The 22,201-nt window shown below is 38.9% G+C and overlaps 1 protein-coding gene across 1 annotated transcript in view; it reads right to left on the reverse strand.

The window, feature by feature from the left end:
- Positions 1–2,039: 2,039 nt before the first annotated feature.
- The window catches only part of ADAMTS3 (ADAM metallopeptidase with thrombospondin type 1 motif 3), a 280,678-nt gene continuing 260,516 nt past the window's right edge, over positions 2,040–22,201 (reverse strand). Inside the window, exons 18-22 of the mRNA XM_019962898.2 lie at positions 16,952–17,117; positions 13,740–13,872; positions 10,947–11,154; positions 9,109–9,226; positions 2,040–4,500 (exon numbers count right to left, since the gene is read on the reverse strand). Of these exons, the coding sequence (XP_019818457.2) occupies positions 3,941–4,500; positions 9,109–9,226; positions 10,947–11,154; positions 13,740–13,872; positions 16,952–17,117 (1,185 nt within the window). The 3' untranslated portion in view covers positions 2,040–3,940. The remainder of the gene's footprint in view (positions 4,501–9,108; positions 9,227–10,946; positions 11,155–13,739; positions 13,873–16,951; positions 17,118–22,201) is intronic.

The raw sequence follows: 22,201 nt of genomic DNA on the forward strand, positions 1-22,201 counted from the left end.
AGGCTGGAGGAGAAGCAGATGACAGAGGATGAGATGTTTGGATGGCATCACTGACTTGATGGACATGAATTTGAGCAAGCTCTGGGAGTTGATGGACAGGGAGGCCTGGCGTGATGCAGTCCATGGGTTCCCAAGGAGTTGGACACGACTGAGCGACTGAACTGAATTGACTGAATGCAGTTTTACTTTAGCATTTTACTTTTTAACTCTTTAGTATTTTAAAAAACAAGTATTATCCTTTTCTATGTTTTCATCATTTCAATTAATTTTTTTCTCTTATATCTTACATTTCAGTGTCTTCATAATATGTAGAAAGGAATGACTTGACATTTTTACAAAGTGTATTAATTAATGTCAATACATGAGAAACATTTTATTTGCTAATAATTTTGGGCATTATTGTACCACTTACCATCTTTGCAGAGATACATAATTATTCCTTACTTTCACTATTTATTGTTCATAAATGGGGAGTGGGTATATTCTGCTAAAATTCTTTCAAATCAATGATCGGAGATTATTTGCAAATAGTTTGTCCTTCCTATCAATTTTTAAAGATAAATTGTTTGTCTTTTGATCCTGAAACGTTGTTCTCTACAACCATTAATGAGGCATGGTGACCATAAGCCAAGCAAGTTGCAGAGTCTAAAAAAATGCTGTGATTTTGCTACATAGTGAAGATGATGGATGATAAAGAAAGCTGAGTGCCGAAGAATTGATGCTTTTGAACAGTGGTGTTGGAAAAGATTCTTGAGAGTCCCCTGGACTGCAAGGAGATCCAACCAGTCCATCTTTAAGGAGATCAGTCCTGGGTGTTAACTGGAAGGACTGATGTTGAAGCTGAAACTCCAATACTTTGGCCACCTGATGCGAAGAGTTGACTCACTGGTAAAGACCCTGATGCTGGAAAAGATTGAGGGCAGGAGGAGAAGGGGATGACAGAGGATGAGATGGTTGGATGGCATCACTGACTCAATGGACATGAGTTTGGGTAAACTCTGGGAGTTGGTGACGAACAGGGAGGCCTGGCGTGCTGCAGTTCATGGGGTTGCAAAAAGTCAGATGCAACTGAGCAACTGAATTGAACTGAACTGAAGATGATGAGGAGATTGGAGGAACCACAATGACGCAGTTGATATTTATTTTGAATTACTATATGTTAGGGCTTGGCTAACAGTTTTACTTAAGCTCATTTTTAACAGCAGTTCCACAGTGAAATTTGATAATTCTGCCTCCCGTTTGGCAGATGAGGAAACTGAAATCTAGTTAGATCACCCAAGATCAATTCAGGTGTGAAGTGGTAGGTGGGGTGCAAACCTGAGTCGTCAGCCTTTGCAGCTTAGACTAGAAACTGTGGCAACACTGTATCTCCTTGTTACATGACGAAGTCCCCTCCTCTGGATGGTCCTCCTGAGTCCTGGGTCATGTATTTCCAGCAGTCCTCAGGGTTCAGAGCTGATGGCAGCTTTTCTAAAAACTATCCTGAGATGACACATTTTAAAACTAGAAGGACCCCTTTTCCTTCTTATCCCAATAGATTATTGCCACTTTCTCTCTCTTCAAGCTCTGTGGAATGGACTTAGACAAAAAAAGTCACCTCACAACCTCTTATTTTCTTTTGTAAAAAATTGTATGATACACCCTGATATGAAAAGAAGAGCCCCTGTCACTTTCTTTGAGCCCCTTTGGAGAAAGTATAAGTAGCAATTGAACTTGATACTATTTCATTTTGTGGGAGGAAAGAACTTGGTTACCATTACTCAGTGATGAATCTAATGATAAAAATGTCAATTGAGCCAGGTCTATACTTTGTTAACATTTTTATTGCTACGTGCTCCCAATACAACAATCAGCATCAGTAGTGTACACTTTGATAAAAAGGAATTTTTAGCTTAGTAGAAAAGGAAGCTCAAAGATCAGAAGTATAATGAATATATACATCTTTATGAGAGGTGTATGTGTGTGACCAGCTTTCTTTGTAATCCCCTGTGGACTAGATGCATGCACACGCAAGCGAACTAGAGAGAATTTCATTCTGAAATTTTAGGGGAAAAAAAAAAAAAAGATTTCTGCTTGAGGCTCAGAGATTTCCAATCTGGAATTCACCTAATTCATTTGACCTTCAAAAGTCTTGCACCAAGTAGCAGCGATTCTTTAGAGGTATAGAGTCAATAGGTGAAGCTGTTATTTTTACCATGGTTAAAATGCAAAAAGTTTTTGCACATTTTCTGTGTTGAGAGGTTAACATATTTACATTTTAGATGGTTCAGAAACTGACTTCAAAATCATTATGCTGACAACATTTATCTTTCTTTTTCCTTTTAAGTGTAATTCATGAAATACTCATTTCTTTCACATACTTCTTTTCTGGTATTTCTAATTTACTATTTCATTAAACAGCTAGCTGTCTGAGCCCATACAATTTTATGTTTCATTGAAGGGGAACAAGTTATCAACTTTGCATCAACTCCTCTAAAATTGCAAAAGGTTTGCATAACATCAATTTTGTTCAAATTTAGTTCTTTGATTTGGCTGCTTTATTTTGCTTAAATTTCTCCTCTATGTACAGAACAAAGCATGCAGCTCTAATTATGTCTCTCTAGTTTACCAAAATATGGCATTGGTATTAGAGTAAATATTTAGTACATAAAAATACTATCAAGAAAAAAAATCAAATTTTAATAAATATCTTCAGTTCTGAATTCTATATACAGATACTTTACATCTACTCCCTGGAATTTCTGGCTTCACTGTAAGTAAACTGATCACTGACATAAATTACTAGCACATTATTGCAGTCAGATGCATTGTGGTTGTGAGCATGTGAATATGAACCATGCGGAAAATAAATATCGCAACCATTGACAAATACTTTCTTGAACCTGCTTCTAGAGCCCTACAGCCCTGCTCTATTGAGTGTTAATCTAGTTTCATGATGCTTTTCTCAGCTACCAACATACAAATGATCTCAGAACATTTTTCATTATTATTACAGTACATTGAGTATACACATTTGTATATGTCAACAATGGGACGATTAAAAACAACACAAGAACAGAGGACAACCAATGGTGTCTATTGAAGCCCTGCTAAAAAGGTTTCTGTTTTGTCTTGCATGGGCTCATTTACTGGTCTCTGTTCCCTGTGACTACACGTATGCTAAGACACTAATCTTATTCTTCTTTATTTAAAGGATGGAAGGTAATATCTGCAGCTTATCTACTCTTTTTCTCTAATTTAAGTGTCACATTGTTGATCAAACAAAACTACATACCACCACCCTTTGTATTGTCAGTAGCTGCAATTCTAACTTCTTTGTAATATTTTCCTTTGAAAATCAACTCATACAATGTCAAATAAGGCAATACTCAATGACAGGCACCTAGAACATCCAGAAATGTAACACAGTAAACAATCATTTGAGAACACATCTCTTAAAATAATACTGATTTCTGCAATATACAGTATTTACACAAACAGCTGCAAATTTGCTCATACAATATTTCTAATATAGATAAATAGGAATACAAGTCTAAGAATTCATTGCTTCAAAACTTTTTGTTAAAGTGTAAACCATTGGCATCTCTTTCTTCTTTTTACTGAATTTTTTTAAAATTAAAAAAGAAATCAGCTGATATGCACAATTGGTTCCAGTCCCTTTCCTGCTTTAGAAAATGACCCACACACCTAGCAACTTACTTTCCTCCGGTCAATAATCTTTGGTGCTTTCTTCCAATGAATTCTGGTAAATGAGTCGAGGCAGAACAAAAGGAGGACGAAAGCAACTAGAAAGTGAACCAGCACTTTTTTTTCTTCCACTCACAGAGAAAATGAGCTGACGATTTATGGAGAATTCCACTTTAAACAAGCTGTATGCACCATGGAGAGAGGCAGGTCCTCCAGATTTTTCACCGACGTTGAGCCTTATGGCTTCACTTGCTCATCTTTCCAATGTGGATGATCTTAGCGGACGTCTCTTGTCTATAAGCTTTTCATCTTTCTTTGAGGTTCTTGCTTGAGAAGAAGCACCTATGGAACCACTGGCTGCAAGGAAGCGGGCAGCAGCCAGTTGTGGAGATGAACTGAGGTGGCCACTCTTGGTGGGTGGGGAGGCGGGTCCTAGAGTTGCATTTTCTGCTGGCTGTGCTTGCCTCTGGGATAGGTTAGCACCATTGGATTTACTGTTTGACCTGAAAGCAGCAGGCTCATTTGGACCTGCTATGGAAGAGATTCTGCTCAAAGATTTCTTCTTTTCAGCAGGAGTCTCTGAATAGTATGGAACCAAAGATGTAGGCATCACTAGAGATCCGGGGAGGTCACTGGGGTTAAAGATAGCATCATCATGAGTTTCAGCAGCTTCTGAAAGGTACGGCGGTGGCAGGGTGCTACTGCGCTTGCTGCAGGACTCACAACATAACTTGTTATAACCTGGTATGGAGCAGTATCGTGCCAGCACCTCCATTTGACAGAATATGGACTTATCTCCCAAACATGGCTCATCTACAGAGATTCAAAGAAAAACAAAATAAGACATATGTCCAAACATAAATGGTGGACAATATGCATGGAGCTAGAGGGCATTATGCTAAGTGAAATAAGACAGACGGAAAAGGATATATATTGTATGAACTCACTTATATGTGGAATCTAAAAAAAACACAAAAAAACAGAATCATAGATTCAGAGAACAAAGGAGTGGTTGCTAAGGGAGGGGCAAAATAGGTAAAGGAGATTAAGAGGTACAAACCTCCAATTACAAAATAAATAAGCCATAGGGATGTCCCACAGAGCATAAGGAATATGGCCAGTCATATGGTGATAACTTTGTATGGGGACAGACTTATTGTGGTCCTCATTACATAATGAAATAATACTGTATGCCAACTATATTTCATTTTAAATATAAAATAAATATAGCTAAAAATAAAAGGAGGAAAAGCATGAAAATCATTTATGAATATAAAAAGATTTAACTAAGATCTAACATTGATGGGTGTTTTCCACATGAGCCTTTGAGTTAAAATATGAATATTAGAATAAATTTACTTAAAAAAGTTGTTCTCTCTGTGCAAAGCACTTGGATTGACCAGCACTTTCACATTCCCATCAAGAGTCTTCAGATAGAGGGTATTGTTTTCTTCTTAGGAATGTATTTCTGATTTTAGAAAATAGAATATTGGATTTATCATACTTTTAAGATACAGAGAGGCATCTGTTTTTTAAAATTTTATGATACTTCTGTCTTTATGATAGAGTACTCTTGCCTGGAAAATCCCATGGACAGAGGAGCCTGGTAGGCTGCAGTCCATGGAGTTGCTAAGAGTCCGGCACGATGGAGCGACTTCACTTTCACTTTCATGCATTGGAGAAGGAAATGGCAACCCACTCCAGTGTTCTTGCCTGGAGAATCCCAGGGACGGAGGAGCCTAATGGGCTGCCGTCTATGGGGTCGCACAGAGTTGGATACGACTGAAGCGGCTTAGCAGCAGCAGCAGTCTCTATATTAAGTTTAAATTTAAAATAAAAAATACTAAAGATCTGTTGGAACATATTAAATCTTAAAACTATATTACTAAAAGAAAAATCAAGATACAATTTTGATTCAGAGGATATTCTCCAGAGTGAAGCAATGGTTTCATGTTTACCATTGAATGTTCTCAGGTTATTTGTTATTTGAAAGCACAAATCTGGGTAACATGTGCCAACTTTCTTATGAATAATACATGGTTAATTTTATCGAATTGACAGTACTTTAAAGAATACTAAGTACCACTTATAAAACACTTGGTAGGTGTGTTTGTACATACTATTTCCATTATTTTATTAATAAATTTAATATTTATTAATTTTTGGAATTAAAATAAAATTCCAAAACTTTATTAATCATAAGTTGTAAGAATTAGATTTCAAAAAATCCAAACGTTGAGTTCATAAAAAGTCTGTACTTCTTTTTAGCCATTCCAGGGCACATTCTATGCAGAGCCCATGTGCATAATCCAACACAGAATACTGATCTCATATCCAAATAATAAATGCAAAGAATTATAAATTGTGGCATTTATGTAATACAATCACAATGACAATGTAATGTTGGGTAATTCTACATTGCTAGGTAAGGAACTTGCTATATAACTTGCCAAAGAAATTGAATTCCTTTTCTAAAGTTTGAGGGGGGGATCAAAAAAGGAGGGTCAGTTGGCAAGACCAATAAAGATTAAACCTTCTCACCTTTGTTAGAGTTAGAATGTCATGTCCACTTCCTAAACTCTAAGATGACTTGTCTTTGCCTGATATTTACACGCCTATGATATAGTATGATGCATTTGAATATCTCATACTAGGAAAGAATTAGGTTGTAATCCTAGTTAGGTTGCAAATACCTGCAAATTAATGGGTTTTACGTCAAGTATCAATTCCTTATTGTATCCAAATTATTTTTTCTATGCTTATGTCTTTCTATGCCTATAATATTTTCTTTTGGATTAAGGAAGAGAATCAAACACATACCTGCTGACAATTGGGCATATTTGCAAAAATATGCAGCTCTACCAGTTGTTAAGATCAATAAAGCTTACTCACAAAGTGTTTACCCTTCTGACAGTAACACTTATATAAGAGTAAAATATTATGGTGACAGTAAATTTTACAGCTTCTGAGTAGGTCAATTTGTTATTCTGGCTTTGACTTGTGCTTTGAACTTTCAAATATACTTTCCAGAGAAAAATGATTAAGTATGTAAGTCCTTTGTCTCCCCCTCATGGTCATACTTGTTCATGCCACCCAACATTAGCAAAGGCAAATATGCAGAGAAATAATTCATAAGGTTACTTTGGAAGATTAGACAGGCAATGGGAGAATAGGAAGGGAGAGAGAGACAGCCACGGAGAATCAGAAGGGAAGGGACACCGGGAGTTGGGAAAGAAAGAAGGCGGGGAAGACAAGAGATAGGGAAGAAATGGGAAGATGGAGAGACAGACAAGTAATGGCAGAGACAGAGGGGAGAAAAGGACAGAAAAAAAGTGGAGGAGAAAGAAAGACACTTTTAGACACATGTGCCAGAAAGGGAAGGATGAGGGGTATCAGGGAGAAAAAGAGGGAAATGAAGAAAAAGAAGAGTCAGGAAGACACCAGGAGAGAGAAGAGGAAAGGGAGAGAGAGAGATGAGGAGGAGGCAGGGAGACTAGGAGAGAAAGAGTGAGTGAGAGAGGGAGAGAAGAAAAAGTGAGTGGAAAAAAACACGTGTGGTGCACACAGGACGTGAGCAACCCACAAATAGCAGGTGACAGCAAATCAGAAACAGGGAGTGAGACCCACAGAGCAAATGAGAGGAGAGTGAAGTGGAGACACAAAATGAGACAGACAGCACACAGGCAGATGTAGAGAGAGTGACAGAAAAGGAAGAAGAGGGAGACAGAGTTATAGAAGCTGAAACCATCCAATATATGCTATTTATTACAACAGCAAATTGAATTATACAGACATCCCGGACTCATGACAGTCCCACTTTTGATTTATGGATTTCACAATGGCGTGAAAGCCATATACATTCAGTAGAAACTGTACTTCAAATTTTGAATTTGGATCTTTTCTGGGTTAGTGATAAGTGGAATGATCCTCTCGTGATGCAGGGCAGCAGCCGCAGCTCCCAGTCAGTCAGGTGATCATCAGGGCAAACAACTTTTAATCACACTGTACCCAGACAACTGTTCATAGGCTTTGGGTTAGATGATTTTGCCCAAGTGTAGGCTAACATAAGTGTTAAGAGCATGTTTAAGGCTAGGGTACAGTATTCAGTAAGTTGTGCACATGTGATGACATATGCATGCATGCTCAGTCATGTCTGACTCTTTGAGACCCTAGTCCACCAGGCTCCTCTGTCTATGGAATTTTCCAGGCAAGAAAACTGGAGTGGGTTGCCATTTCCTCCTTCAGGGAATCTTCCCCACCTAGGGATGGAATCTACATCTCTTGCATTGGCAGGCAGGTTCTTTATCACTGAGCCACTTTGGAAGCCCTGTTCTGTAAGTTAGTTGTATTAAATGCATTTTTGACTGAATGCATTTTCAACTCAGAAAGAGTTTATCAGGATATAACTCTCTTGTAAATTGAGGAAGATCTGCACTTTAAAATAAAAAAAAGAGACTCTGTTTTTGCAATACTGAAGGAATAGGTCAAGTAAATTTTAGCCTAGGTACAAGGTGCCTATTTTGCAAGCACATTTGTTGAATATTTGGGCTTTCCTCATAGCTCAATTGGTAAAGAATCACCTGCAATGCAGGAGACCTGGGTTCAATCCCTGGGTTGGGAAGATCCCCTGGAGAAGGGAAAGGCTACTCATTCCAGTATTCTGGCCTGGAAAATTCCATGGACTGTATAGTCCAAGGGGTCGCAAAGAGACATGACTGAGTGACTTTCACTTTCATGGATATGGATGCATTTGGAAACGGCTTTGTGAATGACATTTATCATCTGCATGTCTCAACTGAATAATTTTAGTAAAACATTGCATAACATTCTGCATTATTATGCCTTTAACAATACTGTGAAGTTATAAAGAAAATCAGAGAGAAAATAAGCAGCTTCTTCTAGAAACACAGATTGACAGAAACTTCATATGGGATGATAAGGCCCTCACCCCAGCATTACCGTCGACTGGGAACCATGGAGGCTGCAGTGGTGACGCTGGAGGGGATACTGCCTCAGACACCCATCTTAAAGAACTGTATTAGGCTAATATTTCAAATGTGTTTTCCTAAAGTTATTTTTCAATAAGTAAATGAAAATTCCAGAGCTTGTCCCCAGAGGAAATTCTCCTTTTTTGAGGCTCAAAAACATGGTCATAGTGCGAGTCTGATGCATGAAGCAGGGTACTCAAAGCCGATGCTCTGGGACAACCTAGAGCAATAGGGGAGGGGAGGGAGGTAGGGAGGAGTTGCAGCATGGAGGGACACATGTATACCTATGGCCGATTCTTGTTCGTGTATGGCAAAAGCCATCACAGTAAAGTAATTGTCCTCCAATTAAAATAAATGAATTAATTAAAAAATCAAAATAAAGAAAAAAGTTAACCATGGTCAGAGCAGAGAAATCAATCAGTGTCACACCTACCATTACAGGGAGGCAGCTGACAAGCTCGGACAGACTCAGGCTTCTCCCCGTCGCAGTGGTCACCGGCCCTGCAGAGGACCTGCCTCACCTCTGTTCCCTCACCGCAGGTCACTGAACACTACAGAAACAAAGGCTATGATTTGTAGACGTTTTACTCCACCAAGACTGCCTTCCTTCCTTTCCCCATGTGCACACTCAGGCATACACAGGCACACACAAGCACACATGCATACACAGCTCTGGAGTTCTTTCTCTGCTGCGCAGTGTTACAGTGACTTTGGAGACAGAGAATCCTGTTTATAACCTGGCTCCATCCTTCACCAGCCTGGGAACATTGCTCTTTCTCTGAAAGCCTCACAGAATTGTTGGAGTAAATGAAGCAAAGGAAACAATGTATGTAAAGCAGATAAGTCTGGCACTTAGGAAGCATTTGATGCTGAAGAAGTCATTGTTACAGTGTTAACACTTTCTGCAGGTTCCTAAAACCAGTGGTGGAGTCCATTTTCAGGGAGTGGATCTCAGATTGAGCTTCCCCTTCTCTCACCTTCCTTACAGATGGCAAACTGACTCATGTGCTATGCTGGAACTATTATTACTCTATTCCCACATATTCATTTATTTAAGGAAGGGGCTAACTGCTCTAAAACTAAGCCCAGGAACAGCCGTGCTATTGATCTACGTAGGATCTGTAGAGGAAGAAGCTGCTTCTCGGGCTCTGAAGAGAGTGAAAGGTGAGTTCTTCTAGTCCTGTGCAGATAACTTTCATTGGCTTGTTCCTTCCATCCTGGGTCTGTTCTCCACTTCCTCTTTCATTTTCTATCTGCTTTTTTGAGTCCCTGTCCTCCTAGCCACTCTTCTATGGCCCCATAATTCCTTATTTGGAATCTTTAGAAACATCAAAGATCTGTGGTTAATACACGGACCGAGACACTGATTCAGCCAAGCACCAAACAGACGTTATTTAGACAGGCACCAACTGGGCACTGGGGAAGCAAAGTACCTTTCTTTTTTTTTTTTTTTTGAGAAATGGTTGGACTAGTGCTGAGCACAAGCTCAAAGACAGGAGTTATGATACACTGCCGTGATCAGCAAGCCATTGGTAGGCTTCTGCTTTTGGAATGAAGAAGGACTGCAGAAAAGGCACCCCATGGTATTTTGGACCATGAAGCTGAGCCTTGATGGATGATGGGCAGATAGTCAGATAGAAAGGGAAGGGCAAGCCAGCCAGAAGGCAGGAGGCTCCAACCAGCTGGTCTTTGGAACAGTGAACAGTTTCCTCAGACTGGGACAAAGAGGTGGAATAAAGGAAGACAGATTAAGAAGAGTTATCGTGGGATTTATTTGTTTGTTGTTGGTGATCATTTTGCAATGTATACAAATACCAAATCATTACGTTGTACACCTGAATCTAAGGTAATGTTGTATCAATTATACCTCAATTAAAACACACACACACACACACACACACACACACACACACACACACAAAGCAATGCGGTGTCAAACAGGGCAGGACCCTGCATTCAAGGTTAGGGATTTGAAACACATCTAGGAGGGACAGTGCGGTTGACACTATTAGAAAATCAGTCACCTTTTAGACAACTTTGTATCCCAAAGCATCCAAATGTGGTTTGCCCCCATCAATGAATCTTATATGCAAACACTGTTTTAAAATATCAATTTTTTCTTTATATGCCCAGGTGCTTAGTGATTCCAAACAATGTGACAGTTTCTCCATTCACACAAAGCCCACCTGATACAGAAGTGAAATTAAAATATGTTTTCACATGCTTTCACACACATACTCCCCCCCGGCCCCACAGAGTTCGCACACCCACCTCGTTCCAAGGCCCCGTTTTCCACTGGGCCGGGCAGGGCACTCTGTTGCAGGGCCGGCGGCTCTCGGGCCGGTCGCCCGCGCAGTACTTGCTGTGCACCGAGCGGTTGGTGCCATCGTGGAGCGGCTGGAGGCAGCGCACCGTGCGCAGCTGGTAGCCGGAAGTGCCGCAGGTTTTGGTGCAGTGCTCCCACTCTTCCGCCGCCCAGCTGCAGGGGTGGGGGTGAGGGGTTAACATTGCCCATGGTAACCCCGGTGCGCCGTGCGCCCCTTCCTGCACCGTAAGCCTAGGTTTTCCTACTCTCTGGGTGAGGTACCGCCCAGGAGGCAACTTCAGAAATATGGATACATCAGTCTCAGAACTTTCTAACAAAAATAGATCTGACACTTCTGTGTTTTAGGCCCTGGTATCCTGTCTCCCCGGTGACTTTGAAACCACCTTCTCTCTTCCACAAGGATCATCTACAGAGGGCTTTGGAAACTCATCCTAAGGTTTTCCCCTCAGATTCAGGCATGTTTCAAAACTAGCCCCCACTGGTAAACAGGATGTGGTATACTGATTGCTGTTACTCATCAAAAAAAGAAGGAAATAATACCATATGCACTATCATGGATGGACCTGGAGATTATCATAGGAAGTGAAGTCAGTCAGAAAAAGACAAATATCATGTGATATCACTTATATGTGGAATCTAAAAATATGATACCAATGAACTTATTTTGCCTCAGGGTGTTAAATATCTCATAGGAAATATAAAAAGGATCCATCTGGTCCCTGCCATGACAAACTGATTTGACTGCTGCTGCTTTTTCATTACTTCATGCTTTACTCATGTTTTAATATTCTGAGATTTCTGTTCCATCTCTATGGTTGTTGCTGTGAAGGCTACCTGACATATCCATTATGTTTGAAAAATTCTGTTCTTCATATAGGCCCTTTTTGACCTGATAAAAGTTGTGTGCCTGAGCAGAAACCGCTTCCATGAATATACCTGATAGAAACATTTCCAAGCAGATATTTTAAAAAAGATTTCCTCGGGGACATTCCCAAATTACACATCCAAATTCAATGTCAGTGTCCCAGCACTCTCCAAATTAGCTACGGATACACTATTACAGACAGTTCTTCATTACATATATCCCAAAGGGTTGTCACCATTGATTACCTCCAGTTAATCAGTCTGTCAGAATGTAATGGAAGCATACTATTTGTCCTTTCCAAAGTTACTTTCTCTCTGCATTTTTAAAAATTTCTGTATATACAGAGCTTGTTGTTGTTGCCGTTTAGTCACTAAGTCAGGTCTGACTGTTTCATCACCTCATGGACTGTAGTCCACCAGGTTCCTTTGCCCATGAGATTTCCCAAGCAGGAATATTGGAGTGGGTTGCCAGTTTTTTTCTCCAACCTAGCTATCGTGACTCCTGCATTGGCAGGCAGATTCTTTACCACTGAGCCGCCTGGGAAGCCCATATATGCAGCACCAAAATATAAGCAAGTTAAAACCTTGGCCGTTTTTGCTCTTCAGAGTTTAAGATTGCCCTTGTTTGTCAACTGACAGTAAGAATGAATGGTGGCAACTGAGAAAGTTTACTCAGTTTTGAAGACTTCAATAGTGACTCTCATTTGAAGATAGGTATTACATGAGAGGTATATACTTCATAGTCACAGGTACTTTTGGCCACCAGGGAAACCTGGCCATATGGTAATTAACTCAGCAGACCCAAGAAGGATAAAGTCAAGTTCCTGGTGGCTCAGATGGTAAGGAATCCACCTGCAATGTGGGAAACCTGGGTTCGATCCCTGGGTTGGGAAAATCCCCTGGAGGAGGGCATGACAACCCACTCCAGTATTCTTGCCTGGAGAATCCTCATGGACAGAGGAGCCTGGCAGGCTACAGTCCATCGGGTCACAAAGAATCAGACATGACTGAGTGACTAAGCACAGCACACACATACAAACAAATCTATATACAAAACAGAAACAGGTTCACAGACATAGAAAACAAACTTATGGTTACCAAAGGGGAAAGGGAGGTGAGGAGGAATAAATTAAGAGTACGGGATTAAGAGATACAAACTACTATACCTAAAATAGAGAAGCAAAAAGGATTTACTGTGTAGTACAGGGAACTGCAAGGAGATCCAACCAGTCCATTCTGAAGGAGATCAGCCCTGGGATTTCTTTGGAAGGAATGATGTTAAAGCTGAAACTCCAGTACTTTGGCCACCTCATGCGAAGAGTTGACTCATTGGAAAAGACTCTGATGCTGGGAGGGATTGGGGGCAGGTGGAGAAGGGGACGACAGAGGATGAGATGGCTGGATGCCATCACTGACTCAATGAACGTGAGTCTGAGTGAACTCTGGGAGTTGGTGATGGACAGGGAGGCCTGGCGTGCTGTGATTCATGGGGTCGCAAAGAGTAGGACACGACTGAGAGACTGAACTGACTGAACTGACTGACAGGGAACTATATTCAACATCTTGTAATAGCCTATAAAGTCAGGTAATCTGAAAAAAAAGGAATCATTTCTTGCACACCTGAAATTAACACAATATTGTAAATCAACTATACTTCAATAAAGAAGAGAGGCAGAAATAAAAGCGAGAAGCAGAAATATGGTTTAAAAACACGGGACTAAAGGTTTGTATAATTCCTATGAAATGATCTGATCACTGTAAGCAGGTACACGTATTAGCTTTGACTAAAAATTAAAACTAAAAAGAGCTAATGACATTTAAATCCCTTTCATTTTTTTCCTTGATATATAAGGATAGGTCAAATAAATGCTTACAGTGGATGTGTGCACTCCTGAATATTGCACATTCTTCTAATAGGTTTTGGCTTTTTGTTGACCTCACAGAAGCTGCGATGAACCATTTTGTTATCACTTTTCCTACGGCATCCGTATTTAGTGTACTGGAAACCTGAGGAGGCAAATATATGTTTGATTTAATCATTTATTCATTCTGTCACCTGTTTGACCATTTATTCATTCATTTCATTCGTCAAGTATTTATTGAGCCAGGCACTGTTCTAGGTGGTCTAGTTCCAGAAGCAAATTAAATAATGAAATAAAAATCAACAAAAATCCTTTAATAAGTATTAAATAGCAACTGCATGCTTGTTAATGAACTAGATCCTGAAATACAGTCTAGTAAGATAGTCAGATAGGAAAACTATGTCATACCTAGTGACATAGGCTTCTACAAAGCTATGTCAATAATTGACTGTAGAGGGCGGCAAAGGAACACAGAGGGGACGTTCTCTACCTTAGCTGGAGGAGAGACAGAGAATGTTTACGAGATCAGCACTTCCCTGGGCAGAATCCTCAAGTTCAGACAGCACCAGTAAAGGGCATGGACTTCACTGGTGGCTCAGTGGTAAAGAACCTGCTTGCCCCTGTAGAAGACATGAGTTCGATCCCTAGGTCAGGAAGATCGCCTGGAGTAGGAAATGGCAAGCCTCTCCAGTATCTGTGTCTGGGTCCCAAAAGAGTTGGCCATGACTTAGAGACTGAACACAACAAAGAGAATGAAGCAGAATAATATTCCAAGCAAATGAAATGACATAGAAAACGCAGGGCTCTTTGAATGGCTGAAGTATGGGATCTGATCTTAAAAGACCTGTGGGCCAGACAAATGTTTGGACTTTATCCAGGGAGTTATTGAGGGTCTCCCCAGGCACCAACTTGGACGTTGAAAAAACATATATATATATATATATATATATATATATATATATATATATATATAATTTTTTAATTTTGGAAAATTTCAAATCTAAAAAACTGTAAGGAAAGCACAATGAATATGCCTTACACCTAGATTAATCTCTTGTTACCATGTCAGCATATTTGATATACATATTTTTACATCATATATATTAATTATAACATATAATAAACAAATTATATCAGTAAAGAATCTGCTTGCAACGCAGGAGACCCGGATTCGATTCCTGGGTTGGGAAGATCCTCTGGAGAAAGAAATGGCAGCCCACTTCAATATTCTTGCCTGGAGAATCCCATGGACAGAGGAGCCTGGCAGGCTATAGTCCATGGGATCCCAAGAGTCAGACACGACTTAGCAACTAAACCAGTACCACATATACGTTTACATATAAAATGTTGCTGAACCTTTTGAGAGTAAGTTGCTAACATTCTGATTCTTCACTTCCAAATACCTCATCATATAGCTCATAACAAGCACATTTCCCCACACAACCACAATATACTCTTAAAATCAGAATATTTAACCCAAATATAATACTATTATATAAAGATGATATTCAAAATTTATCAATTGCCCTATAATGTACTCTATAAAAATGTTTCTCCAATCAAAGATCATGCACTGCATTTAGTAGTCATGGAATTAATCAGGAATAGTTTTAATCTCTTTCTGTCTTTTAATATTTTTGAGATGATAAGCCAGTTGTTTTGTAAAATGTCCCACAGTCTGGGTTTATCTGTCTCGTAATGGTTCAATTCAGGTTTTCACTTTGGTCAAGAATATTACATAAATTATGTTTTGTCTTCAGGGTAACATGTTGAGAGAATGAAGGATCTGAATCAGGGAATATAATTCTACTCATTCATTCATTCATTTATTCATCCATTCAAGAAATTACCTAGAAATGAAGAGAAGAAAATCAAATTTAGTTGGCTAGTTAGGAAACTTCTGCAATAATCTTCCCTTTCAAAGTCGAGAAGGAAGCTGATGAGGGAGGAATAGATCTAGTAGATATTAAAAAGGTGTATCTGAAAGTCTAGTGACCAAGTAGATGTTGACGATGCAGTGGTGGTTGGAGGTGGTTTAGTCACTAAGTCGTATCCAACTCTTGTGACTCCAAGGACTATAACCCACCAGGCTCCTTTTTCCATAGGACTTTCCAGTCAAGAATACTGGAGTAGATTGCCATTTCCTTTTCCAGGGGATCTTCCTGACCCAGGGATCAAACCTGGGTCTCCTGTACTGCAGGCAGATGCAGTAGATCCAAATTAAATAATCATTTTTGTGGTAGATAGAGTATCATTTTTATTTTATTTAGTTTTGGGCCACACCTGTGGCACACAGTATCTTAGTTCCTTGACCAGGGACTGAATCTGTGCCCTCTGCAGTAGAAGTGCAGTCTTAGCCACTGAACCACTAAGGAAGTACATAAAGTGTCATTTTAAATAATTATCTAAAAACATTTTATGTCCCTTCTAGAGAAAAACCTTTAAAAATACACCTTTGAATTTAAAAGTATACATATTTACCCAGGCATTCCCTACTATGAATAATTTCTTGTTTTCAACTATTAAGTGTTACTATTATGAGAGAATTCTGTGTAGGCTAGCTCCATTGTGGAGCACTTGTTGTTCCAAACTAGAGGAATGGATAATGGGAGAGGCTGAGAAACTTTGAGATGAGCTTAATGGACCTACTCCAGAAAGAGAGCAGACAGGTAGCAGAATGCAGTACAAACAGGCACGAAGAAGCCAGGCTACCTACCTGGGTTTGTACTGATCTTCCCTGTGCGTCAGTTTCCCCATCAGTATGACAGAGGTTAAAACAGTACCAACCTCTTAGAGCCCTTCATCATTAAAGTATAAAACACTTAAAGTAGTATCTGGTACACAGTGCAACTAAGAGCTCTTTCATTATTAATGCTGAAAAGATATGCGTAGGTATGGAAAGTAAAAGTGGAGGAGAAGGAAGGTAAGAACAAAAGACACTGAGGTTTGGGAGAGTTAGGAAAGAATAAAGTGACTAAGGGTACCACTGCATGGATATAAGACAAGGGGAAAAGGCCAAGGAATTTTAAGATGGTCTACTATATATGAATGGATTCCTATCATTTGTAGATCCTGAGATTTCAGTCAAAATGCTTTAAGTTCTGGTTATGTCTGGTGTTTCTCAGGTTGTATCCTCAGTTAGACACAATCCTTAAGGCAGAAGGAAGAAGATTGGCTTTTATATGAATTACATTTTAGTATAATAAATGTGTTCAATTTGTTACCTCCACCACAGGGTTTGGAACACTGAGACCAGCTCTTCAATGCCCACTCAAAAGTATCTAATTCTTCCTGGATGACATTGTTGCTGTTGATTGTAGGTGCAGAGTCCTCATGGATGATGTACTTATATGTCAGGCTAGAGCGGGTATCGTTCTCCTGAGGTATAATCTAATGTATACATGAAATAGATATGTAAATCGCCTGAGTTTTAATTTGAATGAAAAATTACAAATATTTCAGAATACATATCTTATTAAAACTGGAAGACTTTCAAGTAGTTTCTAAAAATAGAGTGTTTTTTTCTTTCTATTACTAAAGTACAGGTATGTCTTGATTAAGAAAAAAATGCAAATATATAAAGTATCTTGACATTAAAAAGTTTAAAAAAATACAACAAAATTCAATTTTATTTTAAAATTTGAAATTCCTCAAGTTACATAACTCCTGAGTGCACTTAATTGTTACTCTTTACAGTAGACTTTTGTTATGGTGATAAAGATAATAATGTTCCATCCAGAAAATATAGACATCGTGAAAAAATATAAAGAAAATAAAAATCATCCATAATGCCACTAAACCAGAGAAAACTAAAGTCATTTTTATTATTCTGGGATAGAACCTCAAGATATTTGCATATGTGTGTGTGTGTGAGTGTGTGTGTATATGTATACATACATACTTTTCTGGTCTTGCTTATTTCACTTGACATGTCACACATTTCCCAAGACAGTAAAAATTCATATATTCATATAAATATAAAATATTTTCTAAATGCCAGCATAGTGTTTACTGGTAGTGCACGTGTGCATGTTCAGTCACTCAGTCGTGTCCAACTCTTTGCAGACCCATGGACTGCAAAAGCTCCTCTGTAGAGCCTTTTTATAGACTGCTTTTTGTAGGACAGGCTCCTCTGTCCACGGGATTCTCCAGCAAGAATACTGGAGTGGGTAATCATTTCCTATTCCAGGGGATCTTCCTGACTCACGGGTCTAACCCAGGTCTCCAGTATCCCCCACATTGGCAGGTGGATCCTTAACCACTGTTCCACCTGGGCAGCCCATTTAATCCTAGTGTACCTTATTTAATCAGAAAAATTAATATCTGTATTTTGATTAAAATTTATCCCCACTTTTGTGATAATTTCTGATTTTCCTTAATGTGGTAAAGGGTACAAACACATTTTTATAGTTCTCAGACCAGTGAATGGCCTTTCAGAATAGTTAAAACAATTATTATTTTCATAATGAGAGTATATGAAGGTGCTCCCATTCAGCACAGCATATTAAATCATTTTCCTCTTTGTTAACTGAATGGGCAAAAGATTGTTGTTTTAATTGCTATTTATTTGATAAATAGTAAAGATTAATTTTCCTAAGTTTATCGGTCCCTTGTATTTTGTCCACCATGCACTGCGTGTTCATGTCAGATCCTCTTTATTTTATTGTTATACATATTCTTTTTTTCATGTAATCCAAGCAATAGAAATATTAATCCTTTTATAATAAACTTTGCAAGCATATTCTCAGCTTTTTATGTTATCTTTTCTAGCAAAGCACTCTTTTTTATATATAGTTTTTATTGACTTTCATGTAGTTTTTACAGGATTGTATCAATTATACATGGCTCCCTGGGGTCACTCTAATATTATTGGTGAAGCCCTGCAAGAAGGCTCCGAGGCCAGACACCTGTGCTGCTGGAGAAGAATGCAATGCAATTACATATGAGTAAAATAGAGCTTCTGATCACCAACTAATCAAACTTAAAATAATCTAAATAAAATTTGATTGATATGTATTTTCCTATAAAATTATCTAACCTATGGAACAGAATGACAGTCCAGAAATAAGCACACATAAATTTGGGTAATTAACTTTTGACATAGATGAAAAGAGAACTTAATGGAGAATGGACATTGCTTTCAACAAATGGTGCTGGACACTGCAGTGGCTTTAAAAATGTGTGTGCAGGTCCTTTGACACTTTCTCTCTCTCAAGAAGTGGAGCTTAATTCTTCTCTCCTTCAGTGGATCCTGGACCAGTGGCTTGCTTCTAGCAAATAGCGGCAGATGTGAAAGGATGTCATTTCTAAGGTTAGGTTAAAAAGATTGATTTCTGTCTTGGTTGCATTCTCACTTTCTGGATCATTTGAATCACTCACTTTGGGAAGACAATTGTCATGTGATAAGGACACTTTAGCATCCTATTTAAGCATCCATGTGAAGAAGCCTGGGAGCAGTCTCCCAAGGGCTTTCAACTCTCATGTGACTGAACCAGGAACTGAGAAGATTCTCTCCAGTGGAGCCCTGAGGTGACTGTAGCCTCAGCTGAGAGCATCCTCATGAGATACCCTGAGCCAGAACTAGTCATGGAAGCTATTCCCAGATTCCTGACCCAGAGAAACTATGAGATAATAATGTTGCTTGTGTTCAGCCACCAAGTTTGGGGTGATCTGTTATGTAAGAATAGATAATGTATGGACATCCATGTACAAAACTAAGACCCTAACGTAGACAAAGTGTGTATAAAATTAGCTTAAATGGTTAATAAAATTAAAATGGTTAAATGTAAAACTATAAAAGTTACAATAAAAAGAAGAAAAAGAATTTTGATCCTGGATCAGGAAAAGAAAAAAAAAACAACCTTATATAATAAGAAAGTCTTGATCCATAAAAGGAAAAATTGATAAACTGGACTTCAATAAAGTTAAAATATTTTTCTTTATGAAAAACACTGCTAAGAGAAGGAAAAGAAACTACATATTAGAAGAGAATATCTGAAAAATCACATTTCATAGAGGATTTATATATTGAGTATATATAAAAACTCTGAAAAGTTAAAAAGAAAAAAGCAACCTACTTTAACAATGGACAAAAGATCTGAATAGACACTTTATCAAAGAGAAATAATTTTCAAATGAAAAAAGATTTGAAATTTAGTGAGATGATTTATTTTAGATTGGTATAATATTTTTATAGGGAATCCAATAAATATTGGTTTGGTATACAGAATCTAACAATATTTTTCAAGTCAAAATGATCGTTTCTGCTTTCATTCATGAGGAAGTAATAGAGTTGCCTTCCTGATATTAAAAATAATAAAACTGGATACAATATTTGAGGGAATTTTTTTCTTGCAATGAATAACATGGCAAAGGATAATGATCTCCATGAGGAGAGTAACACGTTAAGTACTGGCTTCTGGACAGGGCCAGGTCTGGACCCTGGTATGGAGAGCAGGAACCCTAGCCAAGTCAGTGTCTCACTGAGCTGAGGAGGAGGGGGAAGTTTGGGACTTTCAGAGACATGGGCACTAAAGAAAAGAGGGCTTCAGAGAGGGGGGTCCAGAAAGCTGCATGGGTTTTCTACACAGAGGACTGGTCTGTGCATGCTCAGGCCAAGAAACCATGCTGTCTACCAATGAGTGGCTGCCATGGGGCTGGAAGCAGGACAGAGGTACCTCAGCACAGGCAGGGATGAGGGCCCTAGGTGCTCTCATGGCCTCCCTAACACTTCAGGTATGCAGTTAAGGCACCAGAAAGTCAAGACATAAGAATAAGAACAAAATTGAAACAGATCAACCCTCAGAAAGGAAAACCAAGCCTCCAAGGATCAGTGGAAACTGACAATAAATTAACTGCCAGACAGAGTAAAACCCAATGCTTTTAAGGAAGGCAAGGTATACTAAATGCTTGACAACTTAACATTTTTAATGCTCAGTGTACAATAAAAAAACATATAGGAAGTATGAAAATGTGAACTATAATCAAGAAAAAAAGAGCCCACAAAATCAGGCAATATGAAGTTTCAGGACTTAGAGGAAAAGTTGGACATAATGAGTGAAAATATGTGGACATCTCAGCAGAAAAATGGAAATTATAAGAAAAGAAAAAAAAAAAGGAAATTCTAGAAAACAAAATACACTATCTGACACGAAAACTTTACTGTATGGGCTCAGTGGCAGACTGGAGACCACATAAGACAGTCAATGAATTTGAACACAGTTCAGTAGAAATTATCCAATTTGAAGGACAGAGAAAAGACAGCGATTACAAAAGGATGAACAAAGTTCACAAGTCTCGTGAACCAACTTCAACTGGTTTAACATACATGTAAATGAGTCCCAGGAATAGAAAGAGAGAGATGGGGAAAAATAAACTTGAAGACATATGGAAAATTTACCTCAATTTAGTGAACAACATCAATCTATAGAGCCAAGATACTTGGTGACCCCCAAGCAAGATAAACACAAAGAACATCACAAACTAAGCATGCCACAGTCAAACTACAAACCATCCAAGACAAAAAGATAAGGAGAAAATTGTAAAATGCAGCCAGAGAATATTGACACACTAAATGCACAGCAGCAACCTAAATGAAGCTTACTTCTCATCATAAACAATGGACTCGAGAGGACAAATGTTATATAAATGAGTCAATGATGGCTCCTGTATATTGGCCCCTAGGTCGTTTATTCATATACAGCAAGTTCAGACCAGTTAGCTCAAAAGTCCATTGGCACCAAACTTGGATTTTCACATAGCCAATTGTTTCAAGTGTAGCCCAAACAAGTAGATCTCTAACCATCTAGAAGAGAAGGGGGAGACAGGATGAGATGGTTGGATGGCTTCATTGACATGAGTTTGAGCAAACTCCAGGAGAGAGTGAAAGACAGGGAAACCTGGTTTTCTGCAGTCCATGGGGTCACAAAGAGTCAGACACGACTGAGCAACTGAAGAACAGAGCCTGTTTACTTTGCATATCCTTATGAAACTGGACCCCAAATCCACTAATTATAAATAAGACTTTGTGGTTATCGGGATCCCAAGCTGCTGCTGCTGCCTGTTGAAGCTCTCTAACCCAGAGTTTCCCTGCTGTGCTGCTGGGCAACATCACGTGGACACATAATCCCCTCTTGAGTTTCCCTTCCCCCAAAAGTTCCTTTGCCCTTGTCTTCTTCCTGAAGGTGGCCTCACATGCAAACCTGCTAAGGCATCACCTGAACAATATGTTTGGGTGCCACCTCATGGTCATATCTATTTCCTAGATGAGACCCCAAATTCCTGGACCTCTCTACAATGATAGAAAAACATCTTTAAAGTGCTGAGAAAAAAACAAACAAGTTAGCCACTTCCAATTTTATATCCAGTGAAGATATCCTTTAAGAATGAGAGTGAAATAAAGACTTTTTCAGAGAATTGAAAGCAGAGAGAGCAACTTGCTAGCATGCATACCCATAGCACAAGAAATATTAAAG

This window comes from Bos indicus, chromosome 6 (genome assembly GCF_029378745.1).
Source record: "Bos indicus isolate NIAB-ARS_2022 breed Sahiwal x Tharparkar chromosome 6, NIAB-ARS_B.indTharparkar_mat_pri_1.0, whole genome shotgun sequence".
In the NCBI taxonomy this organism is placed as follows: domain Eukaryota; kingdom Metazoa; phylum Chordata; class Mammalia; order Artiodactyla; family Bovidae; genus Bos; species Bos indicus.